Source organism: Sylvia atricapilla, chromosome 6 (assembly GCF_009819655.1).
Source record: "Sylvia atricapilla isolate bSylAtr1 chromosome 6, bSylAtr1.pri, whole genome shotgun sequence".
NCBI lineage: Eukaryota > Metazoa > Chordata > Aves > Passeriformes > Sylviidae > Sylvia > Sylvia atricapilla.
Window position 1 is genome coordinate 35,891,771 of NC_089145.1, and position 12,777 is coordinate 35,904,547.

The window sequence follows — 12,777 nt, forward strand, 5'->3', positions numbered from 1 at the left end:
ATCGTGGATCCAACCCATGGCCCTGCACAAATCACCCTCTGAGGGAAGAGCCTTTCCCTGATCTCCATCCTAAAGCTTCCTGGCACAGCTCCAGCCATTCGTCACCAGAGAGAAGAGCTTGATCCCTTCATAATTCGGCAGTCTAGGAAACCTCCTGTTCTCCTAAAGACACCAAAGCATTCCCTTTGGCAGCTCCAAGAGGGATTGCCTTCCATGTGCCAGGACATCAGCCATATAAATAAATCCAAACTTTGGTATTTTTGAAGGCAAAAGGAAGATACAGTTGAAGTCAATCCTACACAGTCTCAAGGGAATGTACACTGTGCTCTCCAGGAGGAGACCCCAAAGTGATCAAGTACATCCTGGTGGAAGGATTCCCATGGCAGAGTGGAAGGAGATGGGCTTTAAGAGTCTTTCCAACCCGGACCAGTCTGTGATTCTATGATTTTTGGGGATTTGTGTTCCAGGTGCCACTTTCCCCATTCACTCCACGGGCTCGGGAGCAGCTACCAGCACAGGCTGGGCTCTCCCAGCAGGAACTGGGTGGGCACCCCGAGCCCCAGCAGCCCCGGCCCGGAGGAGCAGCCTGGCAGCGTTCCCGTGTCCCGGCCCTCGGGCACAGCCCCCCGGGGCGCGGGGTGGGGACACGGCCCGGCGGCGGGACCGGCCCGACGTGTGTGTGCAGGAGCCGCTCCGCTCCGCGCTGGGCGTGCCCGGGCACAGCTCCCGGGCACAGGGCAGGGATGTGCCCCGAACGCTGCGTGTCCCGAGCGCTGATCCATGAAGTTTCACCCGCTGGAATCACAGGGAGTGACCCGAGACAACGTGGAGTCATAAACCTGATGATGCATCAATGAATCACGGCACGGTTGGGGCTGGAAGGGACCGTACAGCTCACCCCGTTCCACCCCTGCCACGGGCAGGGACACCTCCCACTGTCCCAGGCTGCCCTAAGCCTCAATGTCTGACCCGGCCTGGGACACTTCCAGGAATCCAGGGGCAGCCACAGCTTCTCCGGGCACCTGTGCCAGGGTTTCCCCGCCCCCGCTGTACAGTGCGCCCATTCCAAGGCAGACTTTATCGCCCGCTTAGGGCTCATTCCTGGAGCTGCTCCCGCTCCCACCCCGTTCCCCCCGGGTGCTGCCCCTTTAAGACGCGCCCCGCGCGCCCGGCGCTGACGCGCGATCGCGTGGCGCCTCGCCCCACCGCGGCCCCGCCCCTCCGCACGCCGCGCGCGCGCCGCCCCTCCCCGCCCAATCAGCGGCGAGGCCCCGCCCCTCCCGCCGAGCCGCCGGGGGCGGGACGGCGGTGATGGCGCAGGCGCGCGGGGCGGGCGGGAAGGCGCGGGCGGAAAGAGGGCGGGGCTGCGGCGGGGCGTGGCGGGGGCACGCGGGCGCATGCGCGGGGCGGCGGCGGGGCGGAAGCGGGCGCGGGCGCGCGCGGCCCCTTTCCGGCGGCGCGGGCGGAGGGAGCGGTGCGCGGGGCCCTCAGGTACGGCCGGGACGCTCCCGGGCCATCCCCGTCACTCCCGGCACTTCCCGGCGCTCTTCGGCCCTCAGGATCTTCCCGCCGCCACCGCGCCGGCACCCATGAGCTGAGGCGCCGCGGCGGGAGCCGAGGCAGGAGCGGGCGGAGCCGCCGCCGCGGGCCCGGCGGAGCAGCGGAGCCGCCTCCCCGCCGCCCCATGCGCGGCCCGCGCTGAGCCCCGCCCGCCCTTCCCCGCCGGGCCGGCGCTCGCCCTCTCGCCCTCCCTTGGATGCCGCCGAGATGGGCAAGGTGCTGTCCAAGATCTTCGGGAACAAGGAGATGCGGATCCTGATGCTGGGGCTGGACGCGGCCGGCAAGACCACGATCCTGTACAAGCTGAAGCTGGGCCAGTCGGTGACCACGATCCCCACCGTGGGCTTCAACGTGGAGACCGTCACCTACAAGAACGTCAAGTTCAACGTGTGGGACGTGGGCGGCCAGGACAAGATCCGGCCCCTGTGGCGGCACTACTACACGGGCACGCAGGGGCTCATCTTCGTGGTGGACTGCGCCGACCGCGACCGCATCGACGAGGCGCGGCAGGAGCTGCACCGCATCATCAACGACCGGGAGATGCGGGACGCCATCATCCTCATCTTCGCCAACAAGCAGGACCTGCCCGACGCCATGAAACCCCACGAGATCCAGGAGAAACTGGGCCTGACCCGGATCAGGGATAGGAATTGGTATGTGCAGCCCTCCTGTGCCACGACGGGGGATGGACTCTACGAAGGGCTGACGTGGTTAACGTCCAATTATAAATCCTAATGGGAGAGGAACTATTTAGTCTACAAAGAATTAAAGAAACAAAACAAAAAAAATTAAACAAAACAAAAAAGAAACAAAAAAAAATTAAAATAACCCACGTGGCTTTCCAGAAGAATGATTCTCTACTGAAAAGTAAAAACAAAACCGCATCCATAGGATTATGATCATCTTTCTCCAGTTGCCACCCTTTCCTCCTGCACCCTTGGCTGGATTCCTGTTCTAACTCCTCCTGCTTGGCGTTAGGATGCTCTAACCTCCGAATGTGACACGAACACAGGCACTAGATGCTATGGCAGACTTCCAGCAAACAGGGGAAGGACACATTATAGACTTGCTAAGTAACTTTTTTTTTCTTTTTTTTTTTCTTTTTTTTTTTTTTTTCCTCTCGATAGCTCTTTGCTGGTTTGATTATTTTGGGGGATGTTGGGGGAGGGGGTCCATTTTCAGTGTATGCTTTCTGGGTCTACTTTTTTGATTATATATATTATTTTTTTCTTCTCTCTTTTCTCTCACTTTGCTGTAGATTGCTACTTTTTTGCATTCCTGCAGGATATGTTGCTAGGTCGACTTCATCTAGTAAACTGAAAATTGTTGCTTAAAATCAAACTGCAGTCTGTCTTTTTATATTAAGGACTTTTTTTTTTTTAAGAAAAAAGTTAGTTCTGTTAATCTGTAACTAAACAGTGACTCAGTCTGGCTCCACGGCTCAGGCTAACGAGGGGAATTCTTGCCTGCAGTGGCAGAGAGTGGGAATTCCACTGTAACGTGTTCAAAGTGCACATCGGGCACTGGGAGATGTAAGAACTGCTTTGGAATGTCAGCTGGGAAGTTCTGACCCATACATCATGCATGAGGAGGGATGCAGAACCAGCTCCCCACACCACATAACAGACAAGGCATGAACGATGCTGTAGTTCCAGAGTAGGCACTGGGCAGGATTTTTTTGTCTTAAATGAGGTTTAGTTGCAGTTTTTTACTACTTGGTGTCGGTCCCCGGGCCAAGGCTCCTTCCAGCAGATGCAGCAATAAAATGTTGCAGTGAGTTTGACTTTAAATCAGATGTTTTGGCAAAAGTCCAGCTCTGACTTGCCTCTCGCTTCCATCTCAAGGCAGCTGGAGACACCTAAACCTTGAAAGGATTCCTGATTGTTTCCAACGTCAAGAAGGAAATTGTTGTTGTTGTTATTATTATTATTGTTGTTCTTTTTCCATGCTGGAGCCTTGCGAAGGGGCGAGTCCCGTGCCAAGCTCTGCTCGAGCCCGGGGGTTCTGACATCAGAAATGGCCATTTTGAGGAAATCACTTCTTGCTTTAGTTTTCCAAGTCTGGACTGAGCTTCTGCGAGCAGCTGGAGCCTCGCTGTGTCCCGGTTGTTGCTGTAGTCCTGTAGGAAAGGGAACTATGTTGGATGGCTGAGGCCCATTGAGTAACTACTAATGAGAGCGGGAAGGGGAGAGAGAGAAAGAATCGACGCTGAATGTAAACTTCCATAATTAGTTCTTAAAGGGCAAAGCAGCTCGTTAGCCATGTCACAGCCTGTAGCTGGGACTGGCCAATCAAAAACCCCACCCAGAGCGAGTATTTGCATAAAAACTCAATCAAGTATTAATTAACGCTGGGTGCACAAACTGTTAAAGCAGCTGGTTCTTATTCAGCCTTAAGGATTAACTTCAGATTTCCTCAAGGAGTTAAAACTCCCTTGGGGAATTCTAGGAATGTATGCTACAAAACCAGAAGAAAATGGCTTTTATTTTCCTTTTTTTCCTTGATTGTTTTCTCTTTTCAAGAATATAAGTTTTACTTGGAATTGGGGGCATTACACTACATTGCTGCAGTGGTGACTCTGCATGCTGAGTACCTTGTACATGGAGCTCTTACCAAAGATGTATGGGAAGACGAAAATCCTGAATTCACTTCTGAAATCCAATGCTTTGGAGCACTTCAAAGTCCTTTTAGAGTATGGTTCCAAAAAAAAGACTTTTCTGGATGTGGGTTGCAAATGGGACTGGATGGGTTCTTGGTGCTAGAAGATAGAGCATTGATGGACTTTGTGAATTAGAGAGAGTCTGCAGAAGCTTAATGTAGAAATAACTCTTCCATCTCAGCCCTAAAGAAGAGGAAGTGAGATTAGTTTCTTTTAATCCAAGGCTTTTTGCCATTGGAATATCACTGCTCTATTTTCTAGCTTTTTTTTTTTTTTTCCTGTTGCTGTAACTTAATGAACAGTGTGGTGGTATAAAAACTTCAAATTACAACAATATGGTTACTGTTTTCTTCTGGAGCATCAATAAAATAGCCAAGCACAAAGTAAATGCCTAAACTGGAAAACTTGAAGCTCTATTAATGGTTCTTGAACTTTCTTAAACCTATTCTCAGTCAACATGACAACTTCATTTTTTGTCTGAGTTGGTTTCCTGTGTTTCCAAGTGCTGGGGCAGCCTTTGCATTAAGTTGGCTTCACAATTTTGTATCCCCTTAGAAGTAACTTTGTGATTCTGTTTTGTAGGTGAAAGAAAATTGCTTTTGCTTCTGGATTTTTTTTTCTTTTTTTTGGGAGGGAGCGGGGAGGAAGAGATGGGGGGAGAAAAAGTTACTGGAAATCAACGGCTGCAGCCACCGAACAAAAACCCCACAGGTTTCACTTCCAACAGTGAAACACTTCCAACTTCACTTCTAGGCTGTAGCTGGACCTCAGCACAAGGTAATGGCTGTCAGTAGGAGAAAGTGGGAATTCTGTACCAAACAAACCAGTCTGGAGTTCCAAGTGCATCGATTTGTGTTCATGTGAATTTATGGAGTTAAGTTTTGAATGGCGTTCAATCGTGTCCGACCAAGTGACTGAGTTTGTGGCCTGTGATCTCCCTGACTGAAGTACCCAGGAATTTTGTGTTCTCAATATGGCTGTAGTGTTGGTAAAGAACTAATAAGCAGAAAATAAAGCAATTATACAGCGGAGCTCTCCTGGTATGTTACTTGTATTGAATTAGAGAAGCAGAAAGGGGCAATCTGGTGCCGGAGTTGGGCGTTGTGCTGGCATAAAGAGGGCTCTGTTCTGGATCTCCCAGACTGGAAGCCTGGCTGCAATTCCTTTGAGAATTAGATGAGAGACTATAAGTGGAAAAGGAGGATGCTGCTTTAATATTCCCACTTTATTGTCAGGGTTCTCCAGCCTCGGTGCCAGCCCCACGTAACTTGGCAAGGTGAGGGCATGGAGGGACTGTCACTGCCGTGTTCCAGGGAGGAAATGCCCTGCAAAGGGCAACCACGAGGCTGGTGTGGAACATGCAGGGATGGACAAAGGGGCCGATGAGTGACTAGGGGTGTTTGTGGAGTGACAGATGTGGCCTTGGGACTCGGTGGTGCCAGAGTAGGACATGAGTGAGCCGATAAAAGGACTTGGGCAGGTGCTGGGGCTGCGGGGGGGCTGGGGAGCAGCGGGATCTGGCTCCTGTGACAGCTGCCATCCCCTGGGACAGGCAGCAGGGTCACAGCCGGAGCTCTGCAGGCAGAGGTCATGGTGGGGGCCCCGAGGCTGCAGGTGTCAGGCCAGGCACAGCCCTGGAACTGCCTCTTGGTTGCAAAGCTTTGGGAATGCTCAGGAGCATCATTACCTGGCCTAGTGAGCAGCATCCCTGCCTGTGGAATAAGCTGAGCTTTGAGGTCTCTTCCCACCCCAACCATTCTGTTATTCCATTATTATCCAGCCAGGTGGGCACAGGAGCTGTGGGGCGGGCACAGCCATGATTCTCTAAGGAGCCTTCCCCTTGCAGGGTGTTCAGGCTCTGCCTGGCTGTCAGTCCAGGGTGTGGCTGTGTAAATGAACTTACTCTGACTTTAATTAAACTCCTCTGGAACTGGGAGACAAGCAGGGGGAACCGGTGTCTGTAGCTGTGAGTCACATTTCAAAATGCCGGTGCTTATCGCATCCCATCGGAGCGTGGTGAGCCTGAGACCAGGCCGTGCCAGGACTCAGCCCTCAGCAGGGCTCTGTCCCCAGTTACAGGGCCCTGTCCTCATGCATAGGGCTTGGAAAAAGTGTGCCCACCATTCCTAGTTGGAAATTATCCCTGCTAATGCAAGTCCTCCCAAAGGAATGTGTCTCGCTTTAAAAACGTTGTCAGAACAGCTGGGCACAGGGGCTGGGAGAACCTGGTGGAGCTGAGGTGATCTCCCTTCTCACTGGGATTTGGGAATGGGGAAAAAAGGGCTGCCAGGAGAGGAGAACGTGCTGTGGATGAGGAAGCAGCCTCGGTGTGAGCACTGTGACTCAGACTTCCCTCTAGCACACGGCTGTGCTTTTTGTCTCAGATTTGCTTCTAATATCTGTCCAACCTGACAGGCTCAGTGTGGGGAATCTGAAATCCCCTCAGCTTTGGTGCTTTCTGGAAGTTAAAAAAAAACCTTTCCCCTCGTCTCATGGGGAAGCATCAGCTCCCAGGGGCTGTTGGTGAGTGAGTGTCACCAGCACTGACTGACTCAGTTCCTCTTCTGAGGTCCTGCGCGCTCCGGTGCCTGCTCGTGTTTTGGAATTGCATCTGAGCAAAGGCTCTCAGGGCTTCAGGCCAAGGTGGAGCCCCGCAATCCATCTCCCTTTCAAAAGTGGGAGCACCCCGAGAGCAGAATGGTGTAATTTTCACCCAGTGTCAGCTCTGGAAGGTGCAGGGGTGAGTCAGAGCTCTGTGGAAGGTGGTTTTACAGGCGCGAAATGGGGTGTGCAGGGGGTTGTCCAGGAAGTGGCTCTGCTCTTGCTTAAGAACAGGTATCTGTGGCCTCCTTAAGAAAGGAGGGGGGGGAAAAAGTCAAGATGTGAGTCACTGCTGAGTCTCACAGTGGTTTAACAGGCTCTGGCCCTTGCTTTGCCTCAAGTTTTCCCTTCTAGAGGCTGCACTTCACTCCTCTGTTCCTGGCTTTTTCAGTTGCATCTTCCAAGATAGTTTAGTTAGGAGAAATGCTACAGCAGAGTTTAATGGGTGTCCCGTGAGACGGAAATTGGTTATGCTTGGAAACTGGTAACACATAAAACACTTCAGTTTTGTTAGAGGTTTTCAGGTGAGAGCAACTCTCAGGAGTGCCACCAACTCCTGGATCTGTACAGGATCCCTGTGCCCCAGTTGCCTTTTAGTGGGTGAAAACTCCCTTGGTGGTTAAACAGAGAAGAGAAGAAAGCCAAGGTGTAGAAAAGAGCCTGAGTTCCTGGCTAGGAGGGTGGGCAGGCCCTGGCACAGGATGCCCAGAGAAGCTGTGGCTGTCCCTGGATCCCTGGAAGTGTCGAAGGCCAGGTTTGATGGGGCTTGGAGCAACCTGGGCTACTGGGAAGTTGTCCCTGCCCATGGCATGGGCGGCACTGGAGAAGTTTTAAGGTCCCTGCTCAAACCATTCTGTGATTTTATGGTTCTGTGAACTCCTAAAATTATCCCCATGCTTGTGCCTAGAATGGATCCCTTGTTTGATTTTCCATTGCCTGTACCAGGCACTGGCTTCATGCTGAAGTTTCTGATGGAGCAGGAGAGGAGGTTTCCTCTCTCATCATTACAAGGCATGAAAACCTGTGGAAAGCTGCAGCAAACACTGTATTGCATCCAATGATTGTTGAGCTGTTTTATGAAAATGCACTTTTATTTCACATTTTGGGGGGAAAACCTCAAGCAGCCTCTGTAGTTACAGGAGTGTAGGACACAGGGTGGGCTGGCTGGGAGACCTCAGAAGCAAGGGAAGCCATTTCTCAGGATTATCCTGGATTTTTGAGAAGACCACATTGCTTTTTTTGTGGATGATTCTCATCCCACACCAGTCCATCAGAGGAAGGCACCAGCCTGGCTCATTGCTGCAGGGGACAGAGAGGAGGAGAGGGAAGCATCCAGTGCCAATCCAGTCCCAAAATACCTCTGCCATTCCTGCAAAGCTGTTACTGGGGAAGGAACTCATTCCATGAAGGCTGGGAGTTCCAGGGTCTGCCGTGCCTGGTGCTGACAGCTCCTAACTGGGCAGCACCGCTGGCTTGGAGTGCTTGCTTCAAGGGAGACTTTGCACTTTGTGAGTGGAACGTGGGATTGCAAAGTCCCTGTGCTGTTGATGTTTGTTATTTTTGCCCTGAGGAGCTCTATAAATTTTCCCCCTAGGAAGCAGGGGGGCTCCTGTGGAGCAGCACAAGCCCCTGGCTGGGGAGCACCATGCACCATTGGAGCGGGATGTGCCTGCAGTGATATCCCATTAGCTCAACATCTGCCAGGATGCCTTTCCCCACAGGGGCTGGATTAGGCTGGAACTGACCCAGCTCTCCAGGAAGCTTTTCCTATCACGTACTTGTGGCTTGCAGGCTGCTGCACTGGCTGTAACCGACCCCAACACCAGCCTCACACCACCAAGAGGGAGCTTTGGCAGGCCAGCAGGAACTGGCTTTACCTTTGCTTCAAAAGAATGTCTGTTAAGTGTTCAAATTCCATCCTCTGTATTCTGGAGCTACTCATATTTTCAATATAATGAGTGATGTGATATATAATGTGATGACTCAGACTGGACTGGTTTTCACATCAGCACTGAAAATAGAAATGTTTGGGCAGGGAGGTGAGGGGCAGAAGCAGGACAGCCACTGCTGGTGTGCTCGGTGGCTCCTTGCTGCCTGACACAAAGGTTTGGGATGATCTTCCCTGGCATCTGCTCTCTAGAAGAAGAGCCAAGCTCAGCAAGGGCCAGTGTGGAAGCTGCTGGCCTCCGGTGCTGCGTTGTGGAAGGAGTTGAATCGCTGCCAATGAGCTGTCCCTGGATCTGGCTCATCTTACAACCTTGGACTCCTTAATGAAGCCGAAGTCCTCCAGCCCTTGCCTCCAAACATTTGGAATATGTGGCATCTGAGAGCCAGGGTCACCATCCAGGCTGGGCTCTGGGTGCTGGCAATGCTCCTGGGCTGCTCCGGCTGCTCTCCTGCAGCTCTGCTTTGGGTCTGCTCCTGGCCACGTTGGCTGCAGCGCTCTGGGCTCTTTAGGGAGGGCTGGGAATATTGCAGGGAATAGGACAGAGGTCTGTTCTCCTTTAAGAAACACTGCCTGCAATCTCAGGATCTCAGCTTCTGCTGTACCTGTTTGGCTGATGCCTCATGGAGAAATCCTGCTCTGCATTTTTTCCTGGATGTAAAGTTACATTTTTAACCACAGCACCAAAACTCCCCAGCTTTTTTTATTTAATCAGGGCCATTATTATGATTTTTGGAGGGGGATGCATCTCCCCACCAGGATGAGCTGCAAGTTTTCCACCTTGTTTGGAGTTGCCTGTAGGTTTCCCTGACTCAAGGCCTCCAGGAACTTCTCACCCTGATGCCACACTCGCTTTTTCCCTCCTCACCATTCCAGTGTCCCCCCCAAACCCATCCTGCCATAGGGGACAAGTGGCTCCACAGCTCCTCCTTCCCCTCTCCAGGCTCTCCAGCTCCCGGAAACGCTCCCAGTAGTGAAACTGGTTAATCACGTTGGCACTGGAGGAGTTCTGGCATCTGAGAGGGATCTGTGGATTAACTGGTTCCGGTGTTTGCCAACTTCTCGGCAGCCTGATTCATTATTCAGTAGCCGGGCTGCTTTCGGGCCTTCGGAAAATCTGGAGCTTCCCAACACTTGAGGGTTTATGAATTGACGTCTCTCCTCGCAGCTTCCTCCTCCCTTGTGCCAATTTACCGCGGGCAATTAAACACCAGACCCGGAGCGTTTTGCCGCCGGTTCCTCAGTCTGCAGAGGAGGCTCGGAGCACCCGCAGTTTCCCTCTGGGCTCTATCCCACCTGCCAGCATCCGCCCTTGGGAAACCAGGTGCTATTTAAGGCATGGGAACTGTGGACTCGTTTAACATCTACCAACTCCCCGGCATTCCCAGGCTGCCAAAAATGTTCACCGCGGCAGCGGGGAAGGCTCCGGGACAGCCGCAGCTGCGTGGCTCCGGAGCAGCCCGTTCCCAAACCTGCAGTTCAGGCCGGAGCACTTGCAGATAGTAGATAAGGGAGGGAGAGGTGACTCAGGGAGATTAAATATCCTGCTGCGCCCGCCTCGTGGGCAGCGATGGCTCAACACACCAACGGCACTCGCAGCCGGCTCCGTCATTCCTGCTTTTCTTTTGCCTCCGGGCAGAGGGGAAAACTGGGAAAGGCAGAAGCTGCGGTAGCTGGGATGGCCCCTGGGGAGGCAGGGGGTGGAGGATGAAGGGACAAGAGGACAGAGAGACAGAGCAGTGCCCGGGGGAGGCTCGTTTTTCCTCCAACACATTAATATCCATCGGTTTCGATGGCAAAACCCGGATTGCCGCATCCTTTCCCACGCCGCAATCCCGCCGCTGACTCGGTGCCAGCGGAAGGCGCTTGCGGGGCCATCAGGTCCGAGACAACGATTTTCCATCTTCTCTGATTGTTCGAGGCACTGCAGAGTTGTTGTCAGAGCCTGTTCCCCGTTTTGGAAACATAATTGGAATTATGCAAATTCCGGTGCGGCACCGGTGAGTGACTGACGCGCTCCTGGCCCGCAGCTGGGCTGCTGGAGCACGGAAGGCCCGTCCCATCTCGGGGAACCGTGGGCTCAGCCCCGCTCCTGCCGCAGCTCCCGAGCACCCCAGCCCGCCCCGGGGCTGTTCGGCAAGTTCCTGCCCCAACACCCCGTGCTTGGAGCTGACACCATCACTCAGCCACGCTGGTGTTGCCAAAATTCCCGATGGTCGGGGGCTGGACCTGTTTTGAGGATGCTGAGCTTCCCAATGACAGCTCGGGGGGCTGTTTGGTGGGATCTCGAACACAGGCCTGAGGGACTGGAGTAAGACTCCCTGTGAGGGTTGGCACTCTGTTCCCCGCCAGACACGTGGTAGGAGCATGGGGATGGTGCCTGGATCCGGCTGCGGTTCCCACCTGGAATGTGCTTTGGGCATTGCCCGCTGGCCTGAGAGCGAGCTTGGCTGGGGGAGGTGCTCTGGGCGCCCTGTCACTCGGCCGTGCCGGTGGGAGCGGTCCCTGACACAGGCCGGGCTCCTCGGACGCACGACAGGCGCTAGTGCTGCACAAAGTCCTCCCGCAAGGGAGATTTGCGAGAGGAAAGATGGATTTTGCCAAAATAACAGCACTTCTCTCCCCACACCCATCTCAGCCTTTCCATCCGCGCGTCCCGCAGTGGTTCCTCTTTTAGCATCACATCTCCTAAAAAAAAAAAAAAAAAAAAAAAAAAAAAAAAAAGTGTTGACTGCAGCTTTTCTGGAGGCTGCAGCGCTCCCGCCCCGGTGACTGCACAGCTCTTCCCGGCCTCCTTCCCGCTGCGGTTCCCGGGCTGAAGGCAATCTTTTCCGGTCTGATCGCATGGCCAAGGAATGTACGTGCACATATAGCGTGTCTGGAGTCAGTTAAGTGCCAACAGCCAGGCTTTTGGGAGAAGCACAGAGGAAAAAACGATGCCCAAGTTGTTGCTTCCCCAAGTCCCTTTGGATTTGGGACGTCGATCCGGCTGCTCCGTCCCCAACCTCAGCGTCTCCACCCGTGTTGTGGGTGTGTGGCTGCGATTCCTGCCTCTCCACGGTCAATAAAGTCTTGGCCAAGTGGAACAAAAATATTCAATCCTGTTAGTTTGGAAGGTAATTCCAGCTAATAAATAAACAGGGTTGGTAAAAAAAAGCCCCGTTGATTCAGCGTGGCCAATGAGCGCATCATCAGCGCTCCCCCAGAGATGCTGCAGAGGGGGATGAGGGTAATTAACAAAGCAATTAATGCAAGATATGAAGCTGCTTCCCAAATACACAAGGAAATCCAGACTCCAGCTGTGCTGGCATTGCTTGTCCTGGCAAAAGCCCTGTCTGTGCTGGAAGGGGGATGCACGTGGTGTGCTCGTTTGCAGGATCCATTTTCCAGGAGAAGCAGCAGGTTGGGGATTTGGCATCTTCCAGCAGGTCCCAAACTTCTCCATGAGCTTTGGTGGGATCTGTGCTGCCCCCTCATAATAAAGCTGGAAAAGGCTGACTGGAGCAGGAAGACCAGCAGCTCTTCCCAGCTGCCAGGGCTGGGTGATCCAGGGCTGGAGCTCCCTGAGCATCTTTCCAGGCCAGCTGCTTTGTCAGCTTGGAGCTCTTGGAAAGAAGAATGGGATGATGTTTCTGCAGCAGAGCCAACATCCAACACACTCAGCTTGGCTGCAGTCCGTGCGTGGGGCCGTGCTCAGGCCTGGAGCTGGATAGAAATGCCTTTTAATGTGGATCTAAGTGGCATCTAAATCTATTTCTGTGCTGGGGGTGAGCTCAAGAAAAGGGGAAAAAACCCCAAAGACTGCTACAGTCTCCAATTGCAAAAATTCATATATATATATATATATATATATAATGGAAAGGTTTCTCTTTATTTGTGTTGAATGAATCCCAGATTTTATGGATCAGATAAACCCGATGACACCAAATGTTATAGAATCCCCAAATGGTTTGGTTTTGAAGGGACTTTAAAGCTCATCAGTTCCAACTTCCTGCCATGGGCAGGGACACCT

The 12,777-nt window shown here is 53.1% G+C and overlaps 1 protein-coding gene across 1 annotated transcript; it reads left to right on the top strand.

Moving 5' to 3' along the window:
• Positions 1–1,423: 1,423 nt before the first annotated feature.
• Positions 1,424–4,623, top strand: ARF6 (ADP ribosylation factor 6). The gene has a single exon (XM_066321481.1). The coding sequence runs from the start codon at positions 1,768–1,770 to the stop codon at positions 2,293–2,295; it is 528 nt and encodes a 175-aa protein (XP_066177578.1). The 5' UTR covers positions 1,424–1,767; the 3' UTR covers positions 2,296–4,623.
• Positions 4,624–12,777: the final 8,154 nt, after the last annotated feature.

Coding starts and splice junctions, on each gene's coding strand:
- ARF6 (XM_066321481.1), top strand. CDS start 1,768: ATGGGCAAGGTGCTGTCCAAGATCTTCGGGAACAAGGAGATGCGGATC.